At 42.9% G+C, this 20,172-nt stretch overlaps 1 protein-coding gene across 1 annotated transcript; it reads right to left on the reverse strand.

Moving 5' to 3' along the window:
• Positions 1 to 1,303: 1,303 nt before the first annotated feature.
• Positions 1,304 to 6,183, reverse strand: LOC114439660 (malate dehydrogenase, cytoplasmic-like). The gene is made up of 9 exons (XM_028411757.1): positions 6,034 to 6,183; positions 5,093 to 5,191; positions 4,608 to 4,704; positions 3,592 to 3,767; positions 2,596 to 2,718; positions 2,314 to 2,490; positions 2,101 to 2,214; positions 1,876 to 1,965; positions 1,304 to 1,768 (listed from the first exon to the last, which is right to left on the reverse strand). Exons 1-9 carry the CDS (start codon positions 6,034 to 6,036, stop codon positions 1,646 to 1,648), a joined length of 1,002 nt encoding a protein of 333 aa, XP_028267558.1. The 5' UTR covers positions 6,037 to 6,183; the 3' UTR covers positions 1,304 to 1,645.
• Between the last annotated feature and the right edge of the window lie 13,989 nt (positions 6,184 to 20,172).

The raw sequence follows: 20,172 nt of genomic DNA on the forward strand, positions 1-20,172 counted from the left end.
TATTGGTCCAACATGGCTGCCAATCGCGTGGCTGTCAAAAGGTCCCGCCCACCCAGGAGAGTCTCACTGACACCTGTAGCTTCAGCTACAGAAGACTTGTTCAATCTGAAATACATGTTATTTATAAATAAAATAAAAAGATGGTAAGGCAAGATGAACTAATCCTTATTGTTTCCAAAATGGGATATATCGATTTTTCAATCTTCAATCGATCAGTCAATATGTCAGTGTGATATTTAACAGTATAACAACATGTTTCTGAAGTGTTTCTGCCTCACGTCCATTACAGTGCATTATGTGTCTCCACTCTCAGTTTCGTGTGATCATGTTTGATCTGACAACGTTTGAAGAAAAAAAACAAAACATTTTAAATGATACGCGGTAGTTGGATCAAAATGTATATGGAAAATACTGCCCTCATGTGGTTAAAGACATTCACTGGAGGTCACTGCAATGGTCTGTGTATTATGTTGATTTATTTATTTATTTGTTGTAAATAAATAAATAAATAAACAATCCAAAGCACAGCAGCAAATCCACATCAGAAAGACAAAAATGAAAGAATCCAGGTTTGGAATGGTCTAGTCAAAGTCCAGACCTCAACCTAGTTGAAATGCTGTGGTGTGACTTCAAGAGTAAGAGGATGACCAAAAGCCTTAAAAAAACTGAAGCAAAGTTTTAAAGAATGGACCAAAATTCCTCCACAATGATGTGAGAGACTAATAAAGCTACATAGAAAACTATTACTTACTAAGTTATTTCTGCTAATGGTGGATCTACAACATATTAAACCACTGTCATGTTGTATTTATCTTTTTGGCTTTATTTTTAGCTAAATAAAAATGGACTTGTGAAAGAAGTTATGTTCTCAGTACAACAAGAGGATTTTTATTATGTCTTTATACAAACCCAGAATTAAAAGAGGGGGTACTAACTTTTGCAGACATGATGCAGTGCCTTTGGATGTGCATTCACACAGATAAACACCGCCCTCGTGTGGTTAAAAACATTTACTAATGGAAACTGAGGGGACATTGTTCCACGCAGGTCACTCTTCTAAATTTAGAAACATGTTGCAGCTACCATCTCAACTTGACAACTGTAACATGAGTCCGCTGGTCACTTTATTGTTGTGTCCTGAGTTCAAGTCCATGTTTGTGGTTTACCTATAAAATATGTGTCATTTACTCATGTATTTTCAAATTTCATTAATGTCTACATTTATTTATCATCTGTCTGGTAGACAATGTTTTTCCCATGTCATTGGAAGAACTCTCCATCCATTCAACATCAGAGTCGTGAGTTTGGTCTGTCAGATTCCTTGTTTTATTGGTGATAACAGGTTTCATTATAGTTTCAGGACAGCTAGTGTGTGTCTATCATCCACCAACACATTCTCTTACACTCTTGCAGACGGAGGAGGCCAGGTTGTGGTAAACAGGTTTCTAAAAACCTGAAGAGGTGGCCTAGTGACACACACACGCATACGCACACTGATGCATTCAGCCACACACACAGACACACACACACAAAGAGGTGACACCGGCTCGGACATTTATAATGGTGGAGGGCTTCGTCTTCAGAGCCGAGAGCAGCGAGCCTTTGGGAGATCCACGGGCTGCTGTTGGCCTGCTGTGGGTGACAGTCACTGGGACAGGAAGTCCAGAGCAGTGTCTCGCTCCTCCACCAGCTCTGCTGCTGTGGCGTCCATCTTGGCTCGGGAAAAGTCGTTGATCGGGAGTCCATCAACTATCTTCCAGGTCTTGTTCTGCAGGGGTTGAGATGTTTGGTTATTTGACCTTCTTTGTATGTGTGCTTGGCAACCACAGAGCCTGGATGCTTCCAGACACTCACTGTGGTGTAACATTGGCTTACCTTGATCTGGATGGGGAAGGAGTAGATGAGGTCTTCTGGGATGCCGTAGGAGTTTCCACCAGCGTACACACCCATGGAGATGAACTCACCCTGTTGGTGGGCAAAAAAAGCCTCACTCAGATTGTTTTAGAAATATGGGACACAGTGAATCCTTACTGACAGACACAACATCATCCCAGAGAGCTGAACCTCTAACCACCTGCGGAGCTAGCATCTGTCACTGACCTCCTTGGTGCCGAACCAGATGTCCCTCATGTGGTCGCAGATGGCCTTGGCAGCTGACATGGCGCTAGACAGCTTCCTGGCCTTGATGACGGCTGCACCACGCAGCTGCACTGTCTGCAGAAGCGAGAGGAGAAAGTTTAAGAATTGTGGAAAATGTGAAATCTAAAATACGATAAGATTACAGACAAAAGAGCCTCAGAGGGAAGCACTCACAGAGATGAAGTCCCCTCTGAGCCAGGCATCGTTCTTGATGGCGTCATAGGCAGCCACCTCGGTGCCATGGATGTTGACCTTGGTATGATGGACGTCTGGGTACTGGGTGGAGGAGTGGTTTCCCCAGATGATGACATTCTTCACGCTGTCAGCGGACACGCCGCAGCGCATTGCCACCTGTAGGAAGAAGAACACAAAGCAGTAGTATTGTTAATACAGAAATAGAATTGTGGGTTCAATTGTTGCTTGTATGTTTGTACATAGACAAAAACGTGTGTGTACCTGGGAGCAGGCTCTGTTGTGGTCCAGTCGGGTCAGGCAGGAGAAGTTCTCTTTGGGGATGGATGGAGCGGACTTGGAAGCGATCAGACAGTTGGTGTTCGCTGGGTTTCCCACCACCAAAACCTGACAGGAAGAAAAGTAAACACCTGCATAAGACGCATATCATCTCAGACTAATAGATAATCAAGAAGGTCCTAATGCATGTTATTGTTTTGGTAACATAAATACAATTAAGAACATGTACAGAAGAAACCCTTTCATTTTAAAGTGGAAAATGTAACTGCTGAAATGCTGACACAGTAACAGTGTGAGGGTTGTTCTCTATGAGAATGCTATATTGTGTTATTCATAGTGTGAATTGTTTATGCATTTCCTAGTTGTCACAGCATGTTAGCACTGATGCCACTTGGTGTGTTGTACCAAGTGCTAATAAATGGCAGTAACTGACGAACACTTTGAGCTCCAGTGTCTATGCTGCTAGTAGTGTAAAAATATATCATTCTAATACAATATTATCTTTACTGTGCAAGGAGTTTTCCTTATTATTTGTGTTGAGATGCTTCAAATGCCTCAGTGTTGACATCATCTGCCTGTTTTCTCCACAGATTCTCAACAATCTGAACTTTGACCTCAAGAGAAATGCGCCCTCTTGTCACACTCACACCAGAACCCACAGAGGACTTTGGGATTAGAATGTACATGTTATGGACTAATGTTATTAACTAATGTTATATGCACAAACCACTCAACCTGAGGAGCTTTGAGCTCTGAAGGCCCTCCGTTCTTTTCTTGATTGAATTCACAGAAATGTTTTGCAGACACTCAGCAGAGCTAACACGACAGCAGAACAACAGCTGCCTCTCAAAAGACATGCCTTTTTTCTTGGGTAAAGGGGTGCAGTGTAAGCAACTTTCATTTCCTGAGTTCATCAGCTGCAAGTGGTTTCTTTAAAAGCCAGTAAGCAGACCCCAACAACAGACATGAGAGAAGTGTCACCTTGACGGTCTTCTTGGCGTACTTGTCCAGGGCCGCTCCCTGGGTCTTGAAGATGGCCACGTTGGCCTTCAAGAGGTCCTTCCTCTCCATGCCCTCCTTTCTGGGCATGGAACCAACCAAGATGGCGGCGTCGATGTCCTTAAAGCCCACCTCCACCTTGTCAGTGGGGATGACCTCTGTGGGGGTGAAGAGAGAGATGGTTAACCTGCAGTACAAGTTATCTGTTCTGAACAAAGGTGCCACTTGCAGGAGGACATATTGATAAGGATAAGAGGAGGTAGTAAACCACATTCACATCACACTGGACCCTCTCAATACACGACCTTCAGTCAACATAGTCATGTTGTTAATGTTTATATATTTTAACAATCTGTTATTGTTTGGGGCGTCAATGTTTAAATTCAAAGAGGTCTGTTTTTAGATAAACTGCTGCTGCCTCTGTTGATTGCGATAAGATGGATTCTGTCTACTTCTTAAACATAAACCGGCTGCTATCAGACTGGACTTCAGTCTGGGTTCACTTCTCCTCTGCTCATTGTTGTCCCACCACTGCTCTGATTGGCTAATGCGGTGCCACCACCAGCAGCCAACCAGAGGCCTTATTTTAGACCCTCCTCCTCCTCCTCCTCCTCCTCCTCCGGACAGCAGAAAGAGGGGGCTTCTATACAGAAGCTATGAAGGACAAATAACATGCATGCAGACACCATGTGTACTGCATTCCAGATGAGGCCCAAGTTGTTCTTACCATTATGGACAGCACACTGAAAGAGTTTCACATTTTGTTCTCACAGGTATGAATATATCATCAGAGATAACTTGATTTTCGGTAGCAGCATGAGCAGCCTCATAATCCTCCCACTCGTGATGGTACACTTCTTTTGTATGCATGTCTGTGGTCATCACATGACATTGCCACATATTTTATCACTGTAATACTCTTGACACATTTTTGTTATTTAAACACTGGCCTGCTGCCATATATTGATTTCACATAAACAGGTTTGTTGGGTTCTCACCCCTGAGCAGAGGGAGGGCGCAGTCCTGCAGCTCCATGACGACTCCATCCAGCACTGGGAGCATGGGAGGGATGTCCAGCAGGATCAGGATGATGGGCTTATGAGACACAAGAGAACATGGAGTCAGTAAATCACAGGTACTATATGAACAAACATGTACCCTTCAATGTGAGATACAAAGGTATTCAATGACTTCTGATATGTGATGTGGCCACATGGAGGACTCATGAATAAAGGTCATGTTTTGAGCTGTAACACGGGCATAGAACAATCAAGTACTTAAATCTATAATTCTCAACACTGACCGGTTGCATTACATTATACAAAGAGATGCATTCTTTCTTAAGACTTCAGTGTTCATTATTCAGGTTAATTCCATTACGTAACAGTGCATCGCCCAGCCTGTGCACTGATCAGCTGCAGGGGGAGAATGCTTTGCTGCGGCTCCTGAAGGTTATGTAATGGAAGCTCAGGCTGAGTCTTACCTGGTCCTTCCCAAACACATCTCCCTTAGCAATGCTGTACAGCAGGGAGTAGGCAATCTGGCCAGCAGCGCCAGTCACCACAACACGGATTGGTTCAGCCTGAAAGGACAGCAACAGTATGTGTCATTGACCTAGATACAGAAAATAACTGAGGGTGGGGGCTGAAGTGGAGATAACCAGGACTGTTGTTTTGAACTGGATCATTAATTGATTTTGAATCAAGCATATACTGAAGACCTTGGACCTTTATCTTTCTTCTGCATACAGCATGCAGATGTGGGAATCCTGACACCATTCTTCACAAAGGTCTTCATCAGGAATACAGCGTGTATTTAAGATTTTACATAATGCAGCTGAAGCAGGACAAACAAGGACAATCAATAAGTTTGGAAACCATGTTGATTGACATCATTACAAGTTGAAACTAGTCTGCTAGGCAGAGCATCTTCTAACGGACAGCTTTGTGAACTCAGATTCAATCTGCCTCGGCTCCTGCCGGGATTGGTAAGAGAAGAGGCCTGTGATGACGCTGATGCCACGCCGGAGCCTGGCTGCATTAAAATGGAGGCAGATGAATGACTGTACACTGCACTGGTGTTGTACAAAGTATGGAACTAATCTGCACTCTCCGCTCCAGATGCTAACGTTACATCTTTCATTTCAAACACGTCTCCAAAACTGCGCAACAAACTGCGTCTGTCTGCTCTGTCCTCGGCTCTTCCATTGTGAATCATGCACAACGACAACCTGTGTTTAAACATGGAATATTAGCATATTAGCATGGAGACAGGTGGGAATAAATGATGGCACTGCCGCCTTTGCCCCAATGTCAACTGTTAGTGCATTATTTGGCACAGCATTACGTTATTCAAGGATAAAAGGACGGATACTGTTTTCTTTAAACCTTCGTGCTGTCAGACGGAGCAGGAAGCGCTTCTTACCATTTCGCTAGCGGATGAAGATGCGTTGGTTCTGCGGCGCCTTCTCTCCCTGCTCGGACTCGAACTGAACCAAAGGGGTCACCTCTATCCGTGTGTTGTAAAGTCAGGCGGTGAATCGACGCGCCCCAAACGCACCACGGGACTTGTAGTCAACGCAGTTTTTTTAAAGACCGGCCCAATTAACACAAAAACACAATCTCCCATAATGCACTGCTCTGGCCAAACCGCGCCTACCTGTGCCAAATATGGTAGACTTTGTAAAAAGCGTCCTTTCTAAGGGAGCATCTGGAAGCTGTGCTGTGGCGACATCTCGTGGTCAGCAGAGGAACAACACTGCCTGTCCTTCAGCATGACAAAGCGCTTATTCACTGAACTACTGGTTAATAGAAATGACTGTCACACAAATAAATATAACTAATTTGACATTTTCATCTATTTTTTCCCACATCATGTGTTTGTTGTATTTTCACGTGTGTTGGTACTTATATTATTCTGTTTGGTTTAACCTTAAACTCGGAGGTGCCTGAGGTGATCTAAACAACATAAATGCCTTTATGTTGTTTAGCTTACTGGCCAAATATTTAGCAATAGGCAGCTACTGATACACATTACACATACAACTTTTCATTCTAAGAAAATATTTCTATGGGAATGATTGGTCTGGAACATGTATTTTTAGCATCCTCTTGTGACTGGCAACAGAACTGCATCAATTCTCCTGGACAGTAGTGAGACATATGTAATAACAATAACCAAACACAGATGCAGATCTAATGTGAAGTAGGTTTGATTGAATGAAACCTCCTCCCTAATATCTCTCAGGAAAGACTGTAAAACAGACTTCAAACACTGACTGTAGTTTGCTACTACTTTGCTACTGCTACTACAGAATGATTGACTATTAAATATAACATCAACTTTGACACGGTCAGAGAAGCAGGATTAAAATAATGACAATATTATTTACACAAAAGCCCTGCTGCACTCTTTAAGTCATGGCCCTTTAGACCCCATGGGACCTTTCAGAAGGTTGAAGCGAGGCGTCTGGACTTGTAGAGCTTTCTTGAAGAAGTCTCCCTGCTCCTCCAAGCAGCTTCATCAGTTCTCACCATTTGGTGGGGAAACATGGTTTATATGTGGTGGAGGACCTCAGTGAGTAGGTCTGTGTGAAACTCACACACAATAGCTCTAAATGTCTCCATACTTACCTGTGTTGGTCTGACTGTGTGTGTCTGGTGTCTCTAATGACTGGCTAACGACTGTGAGCCTGCCGGAGGGGGACAGGCGAACAGCCCATTGTTCTTGCTGGGCTGGTGAAGCTGCTTGGATGAGCAGCGAAATGTCTTCAAGAAAATTCAATCCAAAGTCCAGTTGCCTTGTTTCAACCTTCTGAATGAAAATGACCTGGATGAATGAGAATCTTCAGCCCCATGGGACCTTTCTGAAAAAAAAATATGAACAGCCGTCTATGGAGACAAAATATTTTTTGATCCCTTTTGAATTGCACACTGCCAATATAAAGACAATTTTACATAAGGTCAATATCTAAAGTGTGTTGTGGACTACATCTTTTATCATGCACGATAAATTTCATCTATTTAACCCTCAGGCGTCACTCTAAATCACTACCCTTTTGTATCATTCGTGGACAAAAATGTCCACTTCCAAAAAACTGCTATAAAAAATTAACAGATTAATATTTTTTCTTACTTTTTTTCTGCATAAATATGTTAAACAACTTCAGCCCTGCTAAAAACTACCAAACATTAAATCATTTTGAGGAATTTAACCCTTTAAATGCCAGTTTGATTACCCGATGTCACAGTAATTTTTTATAAAGAAAACACAAAAAATTGGTTATTTTCCACAAAACAAAAGTTAGGTGGCTGAGGCATTATATTTATATCTGTCATGGATAGGTCAAAGATTAGCCAAAATATTGAGTTTGATGCATTATTACTAAAATTGTGCCATATGCACCAACACAGATAAAATGGTGGCCAGGTAAATTTACCCAAGTGGACAAAAATGTCCCCAATGACGCCGAAGGTTAATAATTTTATTTATTTGTTTTAGATACTTTAATAATCCCAGAGGCTGCTGCTGCAGTGTCATACAATGACCAGCAAGGCACACCACACCAGTGAGTACACTGGAGACAGTGCGAGTAAAGTGTCTTGCCCAAGGACACACAACAATGACTTAGGGAGGAGTTGGGATTAAACCACCCTGCTATACCACCGAGCCACTGCTGCCCCAAAGGTGTTCTCCCCGTCGGGGAATCAAACCCCAGTCTTCTGCGTGACAGGCAGAGATACTATCCACTATACTAACGAGGAACATCACACACATTTCACAAAATCAGGACGATGGGAGAAGCATTACAGGTGAAAACCAAAGCAAACATGAAAGAGCAAAACTACACTCAACAAAAATATAAACGCAACACTTTTGTTTTTGCTCCCATGTTTCATGAGATGGACTTGAAGATCTAAACTTCATTCCAGATACACAATATTACCATTCCTCTCAAACATTGTTCACAAATCTGTCTAAATGTGTGATAGTGAGCACTTCTGCTTTGCTGAGATAATCCATCCCACCTCACAGGTGTGCCACATCAAGATGCTGATCTGACATCATGATTAGTGCACAGGTGTACCTCAAACTGCCCACAATAAAAGGCCACCCTGAAATGTGCGTTTTGTTTCTGCTTTATTGGCGGTCTGGGGACTCAGAACCAGTCAGTATCTGGTGTGACCACCATTTGCCTCATGCAGTGCAACACATCTTCTTCGCATAGAGTTTATCAGATTGTCTATTGTGGCCTGTGGAATGTTGGTCCACTCCTCTTCAATGGCTGTGCGAAGTTGCTGGATATTAGTGGGAACTGGTGCACGCTGTCGTATACGCCGGTCAAGCACATCCCAAACATGTTCAATGGGTGACATGTCCGGGGAGTATGCTGGCCATGCAAGAACTGGGACATTTTCAGCTTCCAAGAATTGTGTACAGATCCTTGCAACATGGGGCCGTGCATTATCTTGCTGAAACATGAGGTGATGTTCATGGATGTATGGCACAACAATGGGCCTCAGGATCTCATCACGGTATCTCTGTGCATTCAAAATGCCATCAATAAAATGCACCTGTGTTCTTCGTCCATAACAGATGCCTGCCCATACCATGACCCCACCACCACCATGGGCCACTTGATCCACAACATTGACATCAGCAAAGCGCTCACCCACACGACGCCACACACGCTGTCTGCCATCTGCCCTGAACAATGTAAACCGAGATTCATCCGTGAAGAGAACACCTCTCCAACGTGCTAGACGCCATCGAATGTGAGCATTTGCCCACTCAAGTCTGTTACGTCAACGATCTGGAGTCAGGTTAAGACCCCGATGAGGACGACGAGCATGCAGTTGAGCTTCCCTGAGACGGTTTCTGACAGTTTGTGCAGAAATTGTTTGGTTATGCAAACCAATTGTTTCAGCAGCTGTCTGAGTGGCTGGTCTCAGACGATCTCGGAGGTGAACCTGCTGGATGTGGAGGTCCTGGGCTGGTGTGGTTACTCGTGGTCTGCGGTTGTGAGGCCGGTTGGATGTACTGCCATATTCTCTGAAACGCCTTTGGAGACGGCTTATGGTGGAGAAATGAACATTCAATGCACGAGCAACAGATCTGGTTGACATTCCTGCTGTCAGCATGCCAATTGCACGCTCCCTCAATGCTTGTGGCATCTGTGGCATTTTGCTGTGAGACAAAACTGCACATTTCAGGGTGGCCTTTTATTGTGGGCAGTTTGAGGTACACCTGTGCACTAATCATGATGTCAGATCAGCATCTTGATGTGGCACACCTGTGAGGTGGGATGGATTATCTCAGCAAAGCAGAAGTGCTCACTATCACACATTTAGACAGATTTGTGAACAATGTTTGAGAGGAATGGTAATATTGTGTATCTGGAATGAAGTTTAGATCTTCAAGTCCATCTCATGAAACATGGGAGCAAAAACAAAAGTGTTGCGTTTATATTTTTGTTGAGTGTAGTTGGTACCATCAGAGTTAGCATGCAGAACCGGCTTCATAAACTTGACTTAATTTGTTTGTTTTCTGTTTTGAACAATGGTCCAAGGAGGTTCTTTTAATCCTTTCAATCCTGCTGCACTGACAGTGTTATTCATCTTGTACATTTTTAGATGGATAAATTATGCTAACTAACGTCAGTCTTTAAACCCCATGGATCACACATAAAAGGTTTACTTAACTACTCGAGAAACCTTTTTATCCCCTGGTACAACTCCAGAAACTCTCCAAGTTATCTCTGTGAGATATGCACATTCCTATTCTATGAATTCTATTACATACCTTCCAAGCCAAGAACCCACAAAATCATCTTGAAAAAGGAATGAGGAAATACTAAAGTTCATGTCTACATCTCTGGATTATTCTGGGTGTTGTCAAATCAGGGTCAAGGGTAAAAGGTGACTAGAGGTCCCTATCCAGACTACACAAAGTCAGAGGGTTCACTTGCCAACTGGTTAAGTCGCAGGTCAGCCAGTTATCTGCTGCCTTGCAGGAGGTAAATCTGCACAGAGCTGTCTGATCTGCTGACGTTCAAAGAGCAGAAAAACAGTCTAGCAACAGCAAGATTACCAACAGTCAGGAGGTCAAAGGTCAAAAACACAGATTCGTTTTTTTCCTACAGAATATAAACAAAAAACTCTACCCAACTTAACAGTGTGATGAAGATATGTAGAAGTAATCTCTAGGAAAATTAGGATGCTTGTGTGAGGCTGTCATGGTTCCAGAGAAAAGAACAATTAGAAATTAGAAACCGTAATAAGATCTAATGTAGCAGATTAAAACGTGGCTCCACAGGAAGAAATTCTGAGATGAATGAGCAGGGTGTTCTTTCAGAGAGACCTTCAGGTGAGGTGTTCAGTTACAGTCAGACCTCTGTCCATCCTTCAGCCTATATCAAGGACACCGGCAGCCATGTTGGAACTCTGTGCTGGGTTCAGTTTCGGTAAAGCTAACCAGAGATAAAACAGTTCCGTGCTGCTGGCAGCCAGGCAGGAACTGACCGAGGTGCTGATAATCTGCAGCCCTGACTGTTTCAACAAAGTAGCAGCAAACACATGGAAGAATACCGGAAAGACTTTTAGTCAGCTTTCAAAATAAAAGGAGCATTGCGCGTTTTTTCTGCAGTTAAAATGTATCAACATTCAAAATAACGATTAATGTCATCATGTTTTTCATTACTGTATCTTTGTCATGATCATATTTCATTCAATGTATATAATTTAGAGTCACCTTAACCCTGAGCAGATATTTCTTAAGCTGACACAACTTAAGAACAAAACTAAACCACACAGCCAGTTTTTATAATGAATATTTGGTTTTTTTTTCAGTGAAAAGTTAAAGAGAGTTAAAAGTCAAAACAAAAATACTAAAAGTCACAATTATTTTTTCTGTTTGAATTATTTTGCATGTTAAAATGTATATGTAATATTGTTTTGCTTTATTTATTTATTTCTATTTTCTAAATGTACTTTTGATGGATGCTGCAGTTGCTTGCAAAGGATAAGCTCAAAGCAGCACCTGGACTTGGAGTTAGTTAGTTAAAAGTTCTTTATCAACATAGAACTGCTTCTTTCACAAGTTCTCAGAGCAACAAAGAAGCGTGCTTTTATTTTGAAGAGGCTAAGCGGATGTTACTTTGTACACCATGGTTGCCTTCACTGTTGGCACGAACACTTGCCAAAGCTGACAAGAAGAGATGACTCTCACTGAATTAATGATGACGGGCTCAGAAAAAGACGCGTCCCTCACGGACACCAAGGTGGTGTAGGGTTTCCGGCGGCCATTTTCACACCTGAAGTCAAACAGGAAAGGCCCGGTAAAAGCTCGGGGCTGTTTCCTCACCAAGTCACCGTCCTGTTCACCCCTGCAGTGGCATAAACCATGATGATATGCGCATAATTAACGTAGACATATTAAAGGACTTAGTTTGGGAGGGAAACTGAGTAATATCGGGCTGTGACTGTGAAGTTTAACTGCAGAAACGATCACTAATGGTGCGTTCAAGGACGCGCTGTCAGCTCCGTCCCCGCGCCGGTCAAGCTAACTGGCGGCTGCGCTGCTTTCAACTCACCTGCGAGGAAACCGCCCTCACCACCAGATACATGGATGTCAGCAGCGTCAGCATCGTTCCGTCGGTGTTTTTCTTTCCTTCCACTGACAGCAGACGTCCTCTGAAACAGAAATGGCGCCTCGACCCAAACCGGTACCGAGTTGTGCACAGACAAAGAGAGGGAGACAGGTAGACACCCACAGAGGAGGAGAGGAAGACAGGCAGGTGCGACGGGATACCTCCGCGGCACCAGAGTCCACTGTCCCCGCGCTGCAGTCCGACTTTGACGGCTTCTTGTGTGTCCTATGCCCGCGAATAACTCACACCTCCAGCCCCTACCTATCCCCACACATTAACACACAAACACACGCCGCCGCTGTCAGTCTAGTCCCTTAATAAGATTTTGAGGACGCAAATAGCCGCTGATCGGACCGCTAAAGCTTTTCATGTGTGATCACAGGTGTGAATTGATAGCAGTGATGGCAGCTGTCATTCTGTTACAGTGCAGAGGGGTTTACTGTGCAGGAGTAGGTGACGTCACTGCAGGCGATATCATGGCTGCTCCAACCCAAAATGTATGTTTGAGGGTCACACGAGGACAGACAGGACTGCTGCAGAGTCACTGATGCAGTTGTTGGAGCATGCAGTCTGCAAATGTACTCCTGCAGGCTACTTTACTAAACCTGACAGGCAGTATTACTTTATGCTCCGCTACATGTAGCTGCAGCTGAATAAGTCTTTCACAAATGTTAAATGTTAAAAATGTCTGGGGATAGAATGAGTACCCCCTCTATTATTTCTTCATGTGTAATCATCTGATCATAGTGTCTTAGTTTTAGGCAAACACATCAGATGAACAACAACAAAACATTTTTGTTTTGTTTTGTGCTGTCACATTAACGATCTGTAGAACATTGAACTCCAAACAGTTTCAAATGGTTTTATAAGTCTTTCCAGGTTGATGTGCAGCAACAGCTGCTTCTCAACACCACTGTTAGTTATTAAGACAAACCTGAATGTTCAGGAGCAGCAAACATGTCCAAACAACAGAGGTCTGAACACCTGCTGATGATCAGTTCATCAAGGACTGATCATCAGCAGCACCTGCTGCAGCTCAACTAATTAAATCCAACTAATTAAATCCTATGGATACAGGAAGGAGGGGACACAGTATTGAACGTGCAAAATAAACAAACAACAATAAATGTTGTTGTCTGAGGCTGTACTTAGCTAATACAATCCTCTACAATCCATGAATTTTTATTTTTACACAAACACACACACAACCATCATTTTACATTCAGGTGACAGCACTATCTAGTGGTTGAATTTGGAAGTCAGGTGACAATGTAGAGCATGTCTCTCCAATGTTACTACAATTTCCTTGATGGCTATTTCCATTCAAATATAAGTGACTGAGGTTATGCTGAGGTCGGATCACTATTGTATTGTAAATAAAGATGGCATCATTTTCTAGTTTTCTAAAGAGTGGTTTTGAACCTGGTTCCAGCTGTTGCCACCTTGTATGGCACCGAGTAAGGATGGACCATGCTTGTGACTCAGGTCATTCTGAGCATGTGTCAGAGTGAAGTCAAACAGAGGTCACTGAGGTCATTTCTAAAGCTGAAGCTAGGGTGCAGCTTTAAAGTGAAAGCATTTGAGTGTAAGTTGAGTGTAAGTTTTATACGCATTTGAGTGTAAGTTTTATACGTTAAAGTTTTCGCAGTCAAGTTTCAACAACTAAATGTGTGCATGCCAGCATAACTTTGTATAATGTTTACTGATCCATGAACGTGTGTTTATTTTGTCATTACTGGCCAGCATAATTATGAACTGGAGGACATAAAAACACTGGCATGATGCTGAATGGGGGGACCAGCTGCTATCAGGTCCATTCTGTGAAACCTACATGGATGACCTAAGTATGGCACCAAGAATCTGATACAGGCAGATGTGGTTGGACTTCAGGCTCGGTGAGTTTATTTTTCAGTAAACAACACAAATATTGCAGCGTTGCAGTACTGTTGCAGTCAGAGTGGTGGCTCCTGCTGACTCCAGCAGAGGGAGCTATGTGCATGTGGAATGAATAGTAGGTCTCCTGTTGGCCAAATGTTTTATTTAGTGTTACTAAGTTCTTATGCTGCAACTTCAACTTATTTAACAAGTAATTCATATTTTGAAAATAATGACATTAGAAAGGATGTTGCCAATATCTTTATCTTAAATAAAAACAACTGTCAGTTAAGTTTGAAACCCAAACTTTGTTTGTGTATGTTTGTGTACCATCAACACAGATGATTTACAACAGAGCTGTAATTGTAATGAAGGTGGTTCATCCTCTGGGGAATAGAAATAAAATCTATTTCCAATATTGCTATTACTTTAGATTATTACATTGCTTCAATACAATGCTCCTCAGAGTCTCTTGTTTCTGTTGCTTTGTTCACCTTTTTGACCAAAATGTTGCAACAGATGAACAACCATGACTGTGCAGAAAGTCTGTTGGAAGGTTTCAGACACAGGAAGTGTGTGTATGGTCAGGTGACAGGATTTCTCCAACATGGGTGGTCTGTGTGAATCAAACCGCTAACCCTGTAAGTGCCTGGCTCCACCACTTCAGCCTTTTAAGAACATCGACTTTATGTTTACTTTATGTAAACAGGCCTGTGAGTTTTCCAATCCAGGTGATGACACAGAGGGGAACGGTGTAGTCCTGACCCTGACTGACCGGGCGGCCTGTCCCTGCTTGAAACTCTGGCGGTGACCGCGAGGTGAATTCTGGCATTCCTTCATGCAGCAGTCGCTGGCACAGACAATGCATGATCAGGCAGCCTTGAGAGATTTGTACAGCAGGTCCTAACCCGCCAAATAACAGCCAGTCAGTCAGTCAGTCAAATAAAGTACACATCCTGGATGGTGGAAGTCAAACACACACAACCTGATTTTTCGGTAATTTGTTTAGTGGAATTCAAGGTTGAGACAATTTTGGCAAAAGGCTGATTGCTCTGAATGTGGTACTGATACAGTCGCAATAGTCGGAGTAAGGAGGTTATGCAATGCAGTGGACTCACTCAGGACTTTGTAGTACCAGGCCCCATGACACACATTTGTTTGTTGTTTTGTTTTTGTAACCTGGTGTTAAGTTTCGTTTTCACCTGTGGTAACTTTTGTTATTAGCCATGGTGGGATTGGCAGTAAAATCCTGGTTAAACTTCGGGATTAAAAACAGGGTGAAGATTACTTTAAACCACATAAATTCATAACATTAAACACATTTGACAAGAAAAAACTGCTCTCACCGTCATATGGACATTGGGACGAGTCCTCACCCCAGTGAATATATAGAGATGGACTATTGGACAGATTGTGTTTTTAAGGCCTGACCTCATGTTACATTTTCCTGGTGAGGATGGGCTGATCTTTTTGTACACCTAATCATGTAGTTAAATCCTCTCTGTGAGTGACAACAACAGTGAAGGTAATGACACTTAAAAGCATCACAAACTCTCCAAGGAATGCCATAATGGGTCCTTTTCACTTTCTTCAAACACATGATCACCGGAAAGAGATTCTGCATTTTTTGTGACATGGTAGAGACCATTTAACATAGGTTAACCTATGTGGGTTTTTTTTACGCCTGGTCTGATTGTTGCACTGCATTTACCGCTTTAGGCAAATCATACAGTCTGAAAATAAAGCACATTTTAATCCTAAAATAAACCAACCTAACGATGACATGCTCATCAGTTGGTCCAAAGCTTTTGGTCGTGTTTGATATGATTTCTCACCAGGAGGACTGCACCAGATGACCTGGACCTAGACCACATCTTTTTAGGGGGTTCAGGTCCTCACCCGAGTGTGATTACTGTGTTGACAGAAGATGCAATGAAATGCACCAAGAACAAAAATGATTCAGACTGTATTTGGATTGTGTTTATATTTCTGTCAATGGTACGTTTGTGACAGAAGCATGCCTGGAAACAGAAAAGTGAAACATTTTTGCTGGAGGGCCTCCACTGGGCTGCTAAAGCTCCAGGTAGAGACACTAAATGCTTTTTGGAGGTAAGAATGTGATGCTAGGTTAGCAAAGGTTGTCATCACCACATCCCTACTAATAGTCTTTATAATTATGGTAGTGTACTCCACCCACTGAGGCTCAGAGCAGCTTCGGCTTCTAGAAAATATTTGTAGAAACAAAAAGAAATCCAATCAAAGCTGGTGGAGTACGCACTCAGTGTCTGCTGTGTGTTTTCCACACGAGGCTCTCATAACATCACTCAGCTGCACGTTGGAAATATTAATCATCAGCTGGTATTAATGAGTGCCTCTTTTCCACTTCAGTCCCCTCTCCAGGTTTGACAGGTGACGTGTAAACAAAGCATTGCGGCGTGGAGCTGACATGTCATGTTAGCTGCGCGGCAGCGACGGAGGCATGGCCGAGCCTGTTTACCACATCTCTCGTTACTTCGTATTGTCTGTCCTCCCTGCCCTCCGCTTTAGCTGTCACTTACTGACAGATGCCTGAGGAAGGGGATGACTCCCACACACACAAGCCTGGCACATACATGTACAACACACACACACACACTTCATGATTACTTCCTCCTCTGTTTCTGACAGAAACTTTCCAATTAAGAGGACTTTACGTGATCACCAAACTCAGCCAGTGTAGTTCCCTGCTCTACTAAAATACACAACAAGCTGCAATTATTTTACAGATAACTGCTTAATCTGAGATCACACAAAGAAAGTTAGCCTGAACTCTACTGAGGTTAAAGTCAGAATTCTGAGAAAAAAATGAACATTTAGAGGAAATTATGAAGAAAAGGAAACAAGTTTGAGAGAAAAAAAATAAAATTCAGCACATAAATTATTTAGAATTAGACTTCTAAATATTAGAATTCTCAGATTAATGTCAGGATTATGAGATTAAGAAAAATAAAAAGTCATAATTCTAGGATAAAAGATTACATTTTGAGGTTTTAGTTACCTACTCATCTTCTGTTACCTTTTGAGTAACTTTTCCAATAAAGAGAGCTGTGGCTTCATTAATTGTAGCATCCTCTCACCATTTGTCAGGACATGTGACCAATGCTGCCACAGGCAGTACATGTCAGATACAGCCTCATACATATCAGTAGCTGGATTTTTCCAGCTTTAATATGATCTATGACTTTTGTGGGAAAAAAAACACACGACAAAAACAATGTAATGAGTGATCATCGACCCAAACCTCTCCAGTGTCATTATAAGACAAGCTTGTTTGATTATTCCTCTATAGTTGTAGAAACATGGCAATGCTAAACACCTGCACAGCTTACCACATGTTGCCCTTATATTCACCACATCACACTTAGACAAGTGGATGTGCTACGTTCACTGACTTAGTGGAGGGTTGTTGGTGATAATATTTCCCATGGCTGAGTGTTGGCAGTAATTACAGCCGCCAGTGAAGCTGTCTGTCAGCAGCTCAGGTTGTCAGGAGAGGGAGGAATGTGGGGAATGCAGTTTTCTGACCGGTGAGCTGGATACAAGCTCAGGCTTTCATCGCTCCTCGGCTGAACTTATATGGACAAACGGGTCCTTTTGGTCATCTGAATCAACTGTGACTATTCTTGCCTGGCGTCAGCGCTGTAGCTTGTCACTGGTTTGTTATGTCTTGCAAAGCAACAATGCGGGGATTATGAATATTTTGGGACCTTGCAGCGCCACAACAACAGCACAGACAGCAGACAGGAAATGCGATTGCATCAGAACAACGGTTTTTCTTTGTGGCCGGGTTGGTGCTGGTGGAAATAAGGAGCGTTGTTGGAGCCTCTCCTGACCTGCAGTTGAACCCAGTGTTGGTAATCTCACCTGTGATGGCCAGTTATCTCCTCCCCCTTGCGTGACTCAGATAGCAGAGGCGGGCGGCCTGGTGTCTCCACATCGCCTCTGTCTTCCTCTTCGCCCCTATGAACCCAACACCTGTCCACCATTTTGGTGCTTCTGCTGGCAGTTACTTTGCCCTCGTGGTATCCGAACTGGTGGCGGTTGGCTTTATTTGTCAGCTCCTCGAGGCCGCTCTGCAGGCTGCATCAGGCGATGCGTATCTCAGCAAGGGCAATGTGTGCATGGTCACATTCCACTGGGGATTTGCAGAGTGGATCGGAGAAACTCATCTAAACCAAGGATTAAAACTCTGAGTCTGTTCAGATGCTCCGATAGCAGCCGGCTGCTTCTCTTTCTTTTCATGGGAAAGACTGTCAGAGTGTCTGATGGAAACAAACAGGCTGTTTGCAGAAACACATTAGTCACTTACATTTTGGTATCAGAACACACCCCTTCACCCATCACTCCTCTCTGAAACCTTGTCAGAGCGCCAGCACTTGGCAAACCTTTGAGATAATTAAGACTGGTCATGCCCTGTACCCCCCATTCCCCCACCTTACGTTCACCCCCCCTCCTGATGCTCCCTGGCAACAGTATCCTCTCTGTCTCTGCTTCTTCCACTTCTCCTGCCAATCACACTTACTCCACCATCTGCCTGGAATGGCACTGATAGAAAACGCCCTAAAGTGCTGGTGCGGGGCCAGAGACGGTTTTCTGCACGCTGATTAATGGTTAATGGTGAAGACGGAGGAGCGAAAGTGTGGCTTCTCCCTCCGTCTGCAGGCCAGAGTGATGCCGCCTCCTCTCACAGTCTGACAGTAAGGCAGCTTGGCCTTAGATGAACACAGCAATGTGAGGAATTCTCAGGCTGTCACCTCAGATCACGTCACTGTGTCAGTCAGGGTTAGAGCACTGCAGCTCACCTTTTGACTTCATCTTAAAAAAACAAAAAGTCCTCTCTTGCTGCACATGAAGCTGGTACACATAATATACCAATTAGTCTCTTAGCCTTTGTCATCTGAATTTTACACTTGTATGCAAGTGTGAAATAACTGTTTTAAGCATTATGGATATAATTTAATCTGGTAGCAAACGATCCGTTCTCTATTCATAGCAACAGTCTGCGCTTTAAAAATAGCAAACTGAATGAGAATCACAATACGATATTTCTTTGGATTTGTTCTATATAAAACTAAGTAAATCGTATTTGTTGTGGAGCTGGCACATTTACAGAAGAGGAGAAGATGTTTTTAGCACATTTTACACAGCAATGTCATCTGTACTTTTGATTTGTAAGATTTCCTATCTGGGATAAAAACTACTTAGGTTTGGAAAAAGATCATGTTTTGGGTCTCACGTAGCAGGAGAACTCCCAGGAAAGTCCCACCAAGTGACAAACTGATGCAGTGATTTTGCTAAGGGGTGCCCAAACCTTTGCATAACACTCTAAATATTCACCCCTATACAAGTTGTCACACTTCTGGAGCCAGCCTCCAGAGGCAGCAGGAGGAACTACAGTTTTGGACACCTATGATCTTCCTTTCTAAACAACCAGTGATATAAGTGGCTTATACATATTATAATAAATAAAGTTTGTTTAATTCAACTAAACTAACTAAATCAATTAAAATTTGTAATGGCAGCATTTACAATAGGCCTGAATTGAGAGATGAGATTGAATATTGATTGATTGATCAAATGAAAAATGTTCAGTCCTCAGAATACTTGCTGCCTATGTTGGATTATCCAAAATATAAATGATTGTATAAATATCCTTACATCCAGTTGAACTCTTTACATGATGCTGTTCTTGAATATAGCAAGAAGTGGAGTGTACCTGCTGGAAATGATTACTCAGCACAAAGGAAACATAAACCATCTCAGTTTACGCTGTAAAGCACTCACTGTTGTACCACCTATTATTTGTCCTCTGTCACCTTAGCCCGGTGTAATTCCGCCCCCGCACCCCCCCGTCCTGTCTTCCTGTCAGATTTTTGCATGACTGCCTCACTCACCTTTCTTCTCCCCTATGAACTTTTCAACCCTTCCACTTTGCCTTCATCCTCAGGGAAAGGATGCTAAATCCTGAAGCTTTTTTGCGTCTTTTCTGTCTGCGGGTGACC

Source organism: Parambassis ranga, chromosome 1, assembly GCF_900634625.1.
Source record: "Parambassis ranga chromosome 1, fParRan2.1, whole genome shotgun sequence".
Classification (NCBI taxonomy): domain Eukaryota; kingdom Metazoa; phylum Chordata; class Actinopteri; family Ambassidae; genus Parambassis; species Parambassis ranga.

What these genes read in the sequence shown, in the direction of transcription:
- LOC114439660 (XM_028411757.1), bottom strand. An exon ending in ATGTGTTTGGGAAGGACCAG is followed by an intron (nt 4,705 to 5,092) that starts GTAAGACTCAGC and finishes GTGTCTCATAAG; the next exon opens with CCCATCATCCTGATCCTGCT. An exon ending in CCTTCCCCATCCAGATCAAG is followed by an intron (nt 1,769 to 1,875) that starts GTAAGCCAATGT and finishes CAACCCCTGCAG; the next exon opens with AACAAGACCTGGAAGATAGT.